Genomic DNA, 7,586 nt, shown 5'->3' with positions numbered 1-7,586 from the left:
CCGCTCCACGGCACATAGGATCCTCCCAGACCGGGGCACGAACCTGTGTCCCCTGCATGGGCAGGCGGACTCTCAACCACTGTGCCACCAGGGAAGCCCCGCCTACACATGTTTTAAGTGTTCTCTTTTCTTATAAATGTGTGGCTCAATTCACTCCCCTTAACAGAAGACCAAATGATTCCTGTTCATGTGGGAATATAGAGAGGGTTCATGTGGCAGTTTAGAAAGAAAATATTTTACCCTCATTCAGCACATGGACAGACCAGGAAACTGCGTCCTTGAAGGATTTCAGTAATTGTGGATAGGCCAGGATTTTAAGCATTTTGCTAAGACTTGTGGAAATGAAACAAAGAATATAACTACCAAATCAGTTTTATTTTGGAAGTAGATGTTTTCTGGAACTTAATGTGTTAATAAATTTTATGCCATTTTCATTGTCTTTAATCGTATTTATCCCGTATCTGTTTTTTTTTCTTTTGGCTGTGCCACGTGGCATGAGGGATCTTAGTTCCCCCACCAGTGATCGAACCTGTGCGACCCCTACAGTGGAAGCGTGGAGTCTTAACCACTGGACCACCAGGGAAGTCCCTATCCCGTATCTCCATATCTTAATGGTCCAGCTCTAGCCAAACAACTTTTTAGGAATATAAACCTCAGTAGGTGGTGAGAGATGACCCACTCTGCTATACTGTGTATAGTAACATGGTATATAATACCTGTTATGGTTCAAAAGTTGTATAGGGGCCTAGAAGAGTCCTTGGGGATATTTTAAAACAAAGTCTGACTGAACACAATTTGAATTTACCACTGGGTCAGATTCTCCAAAGTCCAAAGTTCTAATTTTCTACCACAGAATATTTTTGGTTAAGGAAAAGCACCTGAAGTATATACATAATAGTTTTATAACAGATATTTTCAAGTGATAAAATATATTCATTGATAGGTACAACATATTTCAACCTGCAGGCAGAGATGGAAAATCACTTGAAAGACTGAAATTTAGGTAAAAATTTTATGGTTTAACTGTAGATATGTGAAGTGTAAAGTCAGAATCTGTCAGACCCAAATTTACTTTATCTTTTATTTTTATATGAATACAGATTTTAAACAAAATCCAAAAATAACTTGGCACTGTTAATGAAGAGGGGCTTAAGTACATTTTTTTTAACCTTTCTAACTATGGATTTTACCAGTTTATAGATTCAAATCAGTATTGGTTTTATAATAATGCATTTCAAAGTGAAAAAACCCTCAGCCATCTAGGACCCTGGTTTAAATTGTATACAGTTGTTCCCATATGTACAGGTGACTTACAAAAACCCTGACGGTAATTGTCCAAGTGGAGTTTCAGCATTTGAATTCACTGGTTCATGGTAAAAAGCAAGTGGCATTCTAATTATGAAGTTGGTGAGGTAGTGGAAAAGGTATTTCCTCATATTTCTGCAAGACAGTTTTCCTCCATCTGGCTGAGCCACTATTTTCCTACAACAAGATGAGAAAGTCAGGATGAACTCTTGCAACAGTAAAAACAGGTTTTAACTAGGTTAACAATTAAATGATAGCATCATGGCTAACAGGTAAAATATATACTGAGTACCTCTTCGGAAAAATGTTTTAAGATGAACCACCATACGAAATTATCCAAGAGAAAAGTCAGAAAGTTACTTTTCTTAAGACTGTATGATAAACTAGAATTCAAGATCTTGCAATTGAAAGTGCAGGTTAAAAGAACTCTTTGTAACATGTACCCTGTGAGCAGGAGGCTGGGAATGGCATCAGTGTCGGTAACCGTCTAGTGATTGTGACGGACCTAGTAGAACTTGGAAGGAGCTCTGAAATGAAGGAAGAGAAAACATTAGGCTCAGAAGCCAGTCTCTTAATTCCAACCTAGTTCAGACTTTTATCCCACGTAGACCTAGATTACGACTCCAGAGTCCAAAATAATTCTAACAAACTCACCTCTACTCCTTGTGCCTCAAACATTCCTCTGTTACTCCTGGATTTAGAGCACCTGAACTCTTCTGGCTGCCACCATGAGCTAAGAGTTTAACCTGGCCCTCAAACCCCTGTCTACTCATCTCCCACTATTCTGGGCTCTCTTACCTCCAGAGTCATCTACTCTTCAATGCTCTGTGCCTCTGACACACTGTTCCTCAAGGCCTGCCCTGAGGCCCATGATGGTTTTGGCCTGTATCTGACTTGGATCCTACCATGGAAGGTTTTAAGGTAATCATTCAAATCTTGGCTCTGCTGCTAATGAGCGAGCTGTGTGTCTATTAAAGATGCAACTGGCCTTGAATGTTCTCATGGCTCAACCATACAATATACCACTCTGGTAAAGAAAGATTAGCCTCTAAGTCCTGGTTTTGTCTTTTGCTGTGACCTTGACATTTTTCATTTTATACAATTTCCTTATCTATATAGAGGGATAAATCCTATTTCCCAGGATGTAAATGAGATAATATATGTAAAGTGTTTAGTACACACACACAGTAGGCACACAAGATGGTAGCTATTATCCATCTCTGACAGTAATACTGTGTAACTTACTGATTCCATGAGTATATTTTATGTTTCTCCTAAATAATTATTAACCTTATGTAAGTCATAGAAAACTTGTGAAATCCAGGGTTTTTTTTCTAATAGACTCTCAGTTAAGAGTTCAAACTCTGTTCAAACTTTGCTGAGGATTAACACTTGGCACAGTCATCTTCCCAAATGGACAGACTAAACTGGGACTCAAGTGGGTTTCAGAGGTCTAAACTTTTTTTTTGGCTGTGCCGCACAGCTTATGGGATTTTATAACTTCGTTGTTGTTAATTTATTTTATTTTTGGCTGCGTTGGGTCTTTGTTGCGGTATGCGGGCTTCTCTTGCTGTGGAGCACGGGCTCTAGGTGCGCAGGCTTCAGTAGTTGTGGCACGTGGGCTCAGTAGTTGTGGTGCACGGGCTTAGTTGCTTCGCGGCATGTGGGGTCTTCCCAGACCAGGGCTCGAACCCGTGTCCCCTGCAGGCGGATTCTTAACCACTGCACCACCAGGGAAGTCCCAGCTTACGGGATTTTAGTTCCCCAACCAGGGATCGAACCGGGCCCGCAGCAGTGAGAGTACAGAGTCCTCACCACTGGACCACCAGGGAATTCCCTAAACTCTTTATATTGACCAAGTAGACGATAAGGACATCCAGAAGTGGAAGGCATTTATAGAAGAATTAACTATATCCCTGACAGGTCACCCAGTTTCCTAGGCTATTTCCTAAATCATCAGCTTATCCTCTTTATTCATCTACCAACCAATTGATTCCAGTCTCCCCAGGGACCATGAAAAAGCAAGTCTTTCCTAAGACAAGTTTTTCAGAGATTTGAAGGTGGCATTCATATCCTTCTGAGTCTCCTCAAGATTATGGACCCCAAAGCTTTCAGGTACTTTCCATGTATAAGTCAGACCCCTTGTGAAGAGCTTCCTCCTACCTGGCTTGGTCCAAGATGGGAGTCCTCTGCAAGGGAAGACTCCAGCTGAGACAGACTGGGTGATGACGTGGAATCTACAGATGTGCTGGTGACCAATTCCCCTAAGGCATCCACTTGTCTCCTCAAGCTGTGTAAAGTGCCCTCTGTCTGCCGCTTCCCTTTGCTTAACACTTCTGCCTGCTTGGACATACAGTGTCGAAGCTGGGCCTGAAAGTGTTATGGTAGAACATATTAGAACTAACACTGGGTACCTTCCTCATGTTTAACTTTTTTTTTTTTTTTTGCGGTACGCGGGCCTCTCACTGTTGTGGCCTCTCCCGTTGCGGAGATGCGCAGGCTCAGCGGCCATGGCTCACGGGCCCAGCCGCTCCGCGGCATGTGGGATCTTCCCGGACCGGGGCACGAACCCGTGTCCCCTGCATTGGCAGGCGGACTCTCAACCACTGCGCCACCAGGAAAGCCCATGTTTAACATTTGATAGGCAAACCTGACTATCATAAAATAGGAATGGCTGCTGAAAATCCTCTTCTTGTCCTTTAAAAAAAAAAAAAAAGGAGGTGCCAGATGGCTACTCTGTGTTGTCATTAACTAGGCCTTCAACTCAGCCTGTTCTCTCTGCTGTCACAACACTTAGGATTTCAGCATCCCTGGCCTCCCCATTAAATGACTGCCTCATCTCTCTCTCCTTACTGCCCAGACTTAGAAGATTGGTTTATACTGGATATCTTCAGAGTCTCTCACAATGTATGTAATCCTCAACCCCATACTACGTTCTGGCTTCCGCACCGTACCTGTGAAATGATTCTCTTATTAAAGTCAACAGCAAGCGCTGTCCCATAGAACTTTCTGTGATGACGGGAATGTTCTATATCTGTGCTGCCCACTGTAGTAGCCACTGGTCATGTGTGGCCTTTGAGCACGTGAAATGTGGTAACTGAAGAACTGAATTTTTAACCTGATTTAATTAAAGTGAATTTACATTTAAACAGTCACATGTGGCTGGAGGCTATTTGATGTCAAGGGCCTCCACTCACTTGGTACCGCCCATGGCTCCTTCTCAGCCCTCGCTGTAAGTGGCCGTTCTCCAAAGATGCATTCTGTCCTCTCTTGTTCTATCTAACTCACTCTCATTTTCCAACTCCCACCTAAACTCTTAACCCCCAGATTTTTAGGTCAACAATGACCTATTCTAGACACCTGTTTTCAGCTGCCTATAGAAAGAGATCCTTCTCTGAGCTTCGAACGTGTAATCTATAAAACTGCCGTGAGAGCTGCAACAGAGCAATTCCCCCCACTCTCCTCAATATGCCAAGTATCTTATACTGTATTTTTCTTTTAAAAGGGCAACCTTGAGTCGATCTTCACGGTGACGCAGTTTCTCTCGGAGTGCTTCTCCACGCCAGTGTTCATCCTTTTTCAGAGGGAAAGGGAAACAGAGAGTCTCTAAGCACCACCATCAGTAACCGACCCACCTTTCCCCCCTCTAACCCTCTTCCATCCTCAACTCTGTGTTTGAGCTTATCTAGGGTAGGTGGGAACCAAATTATCTTTTGATGAAGTCCACAGAATAGCAGGATAAACCCTTACCATTATGTGAACATGAGAAAAATTCAGTTTTTCTTCAAAAGGTGATGGTCTGTCACTCACGGGGAATGGAAAGTTCTCTTTCAAGCTTTCCAGCCCTCCTTCTAGGTTTTTGTTCCTTTCCAAAACAGCTTCCAGATCTGCTGGTTGTTCTGGAAGAAACTGGTTAAGATTCTTCAGGCTGGTTCGGATTTCATCTTTCACTTCAGACTTAAGTGTCCTCATTGCTTCACTGATTTCCATTTGTCTTCTTTCCAAATCTTTTTGGTTTTCCATCTAAGGAGTGAGTGAGAGTCAAATAACTACTAGGTAAAGTTTGGGACTTACCTGGAATTGAACTGTTATTGTTAATGATTTAATGTTTTAAATACATGTGTCATGTATTTACAGACCTACAAATGTTAATTACTATGATTAGAATGGTAAAAACTTGTGATTTTTCAGCTATTCCAAGTATCTACAAGCTACCAAGTAAACGATTTTACTGACATTTGACTGAAGCAACTTCCATTTAGAAAAGCATGGGTGCCATGTTCCTTGAAGGTGCATTACTCTATAGAAGTCGGTCTCTCTGGAGCTAGACAGAGCTGGATTCCAATCTCGTTTCCAGTAAACATTACCAGTATGACTTAGGGCAAGTTAGCTAACTTCTGAACCTGTCTTACCTCATTTAACATGAAGATAATACCTTGCATCCCGAAATGCAAGAACTAGGTGAGAATTTATACAAAGGACCTTAGTGGTACCCAAATGAGAAAAGGGCCATTTACCTAAACAAGCCGTAAGTGATCTAGATTATAAATGTTAATGCTGGAAGGGGCCTTAGAAAAGATCTGGTCCAACGTTTTCATTTTATGGGTGAAGAATCTGGTGGTTTCGGCAGTCTGGAGGTTTCCTCAGGTTTTACAGTTTGTGTTTAAGACCTGAGACTACCCTATGTGGCTCTCTCCATAATAGAGAGCTTAGTGAAGATATTACAGTCATACCCACTTCTAACTGCCCTTCCAAGTTTGCAGAGGCTGGGGGGGCCTTTAAATAAAAGTTATTTGTGTGTGTGTGTGTGTGTGTGTGTCAGGGCTGGGGGTGGGTGGCTATAGGCACAGATGAAACTGAATGGCCACATAGGGTTATCCAAAGGACAAGGTGTAGCAGGGTCAACCGAGTGGCCCCAGCAGCCTGACTAGACTAGAGCTCTGGGGTGGCCCAGCTGCTGCCAATGGCTAAGGGACACCAGGGGGGGGTCTAGGGTTAGACTCTCCATCTAGCGTGAACTGCTTTCCCACCCTCAGCTTGGCAACGTTACAGGTTATCAAAGGTTTTCCCGGGGGTCATTTTTTCCTTCCCCAGGGGTTTGGCTCTTATAGACTTGTTTCTGACATAAAATCTAACATTTCAATACAGTGCTTTGGGACATGATAAAATTTTATGCTGAAGAGCTGCTATTTTTCTTTCAAAAACTAACCAAAAAAAAAAAAACTAACATAAAAACCTTGTTGAACTTAAGGGCATTTTAAAAGTATATTTTGACACTATTGATACTATGTATATAATAGATAACTAATGAGAACCTACTGTATAGCACAGGGAACTCTAATGCACTGTGGTGACCTAAATGGGAAGGAAATTCAAAAAAGAGGGGATATATGTGTATGTATGGCTGATTCACTTTGCTGTACAGTAGAAACTAACACAACATTGTAAAGCAACTCCAATAAAAATTAATTTAAAAAAAGTATATTTTGAACAAATACTTTTTTTCTTGTGGAGGTACATTTCTACATTTCAAAACTAGAAAAACAGATTTGATTAATTAGCTTTTCACGACTTTCCCAAAGAAATACTCCTTTTAAAAGAGCTCCTGAAGAAATATAGCTCTGCCTGAGTCCCGTGGGGTGTGGGCGCACCTGTTTCTTGAGCTCTGCGTACTCCTGCTGCATCTGGCTGAGCTCCTTCATCAGGCGCCTGGCCCGCTCGTGGTTGTCCTGGGCCACCTGCTCGATGGTTGCCATTTCCTTCTGCATGCAGCTGTTCTCCTGCTTTTGCTCCTAGCACCAGAGGAGGAGGATGACTCTGGAGGTGTGCGTTGCTGGCTTACGCACTCACTAGCTCTGTGACTTCATTTCTCGTCTAGGCTTCAGCTATAAAATGGGGATAATCTACCTGCCTTCTTTAGCAGCTGTGGTAGAGCTGGGAGTAAACATGTGGTCGGTCAGTCTGTCAGCCCAGAGTCTGAATCCTAGATCTGCAACATTACCATTGATACTAGGTTACTTTCCCTTGTCTGTAAGATGTTAACTATAGCCACCATCATAGGGTTCCTGGGAGGATTAAAATCTAGACATCTACATACTATCTTTACAATCATGTTGCCCATCACTGGTTGTAAGTGTATCACCCTTAGGGAAACACACCTGGTTGGAAAGTACCATTCAACAGGGCTACATTAATTCCTCCAAAGGGTGTTAGAAAAATCCATTCCTGTGACAGCCCCCGTTGCTGCCCACTGGCCTCCACCCACCATACGCTGTTTTGAA

The 7,586-nt window shown here is 42.5% G+C and overlaps 1 protein-coding gene across 8 annotated transcripts in view; it reads right to left on the bottom strand.

Annotated features, from left to right (window-relative positions):
- Positions 1–1,067: 1,067 nt before the first annotated feature.
- Positions 1,068–7,586, bottom strand: part of CNTRL (centriolin) — an 84,633-nt gene continuing 78,114 nt past the window's right edge. For 7 of the 8 annotated variants that reach the window (XM_049710760.1, XM_049710758.1, XM_049710759.1 and 4 more), the window contains 6 exons: positions 6,957–7,097; positions 5,056–5,328; positions 4,817–4,879; positions 3,469–3,675; positions 1,749–1,832; positions 1,068–1,482 (listed from right to left, as the gene is read on the bottom strand). In XM_049710760.1, coding sequence (XP_049566717.1) covers positions 1,776–1,832; positions 3,469–3,675; positions 4,817–4,879; positions 5,056–5,328; positions 6,957–7,097 — 741 coding nt within the window. In that variant the 3' untranslated portion in view covers positions 1,068–1,482; positions 1,749–1,775. The remainder of the gene's footprint in view (positions 1,483–1,748; positions 1,833–3,468; positions 3,676–4,816; positions 4,880–5,055; positions 5,329–6,956; positions 7,098–7,586) is intronic. The other variant, XM_033427300.2, reaches the window with a different exon arrangement.

The sequence above is a fragment of the Orcinus orca genome, chromosome 6, assembly GCF_937001465.1.
Source record: "Orcinus orca chromosome 6, mOrcOrc1.1, whole genome shotgun sequence".
In the NCBI taxonomy this organism is placed as follows: Eukaryota; Metazoa; Chordata; class Mammalia; order Artiodactyla; family Delphinidae; genus Orcinus; species Orcinus orca.
The sequence above is the reverse complement of the archived record's forward strand: the minus strand, read 5'-3'. Positions and strand labels throughout refer to the sequence as shown.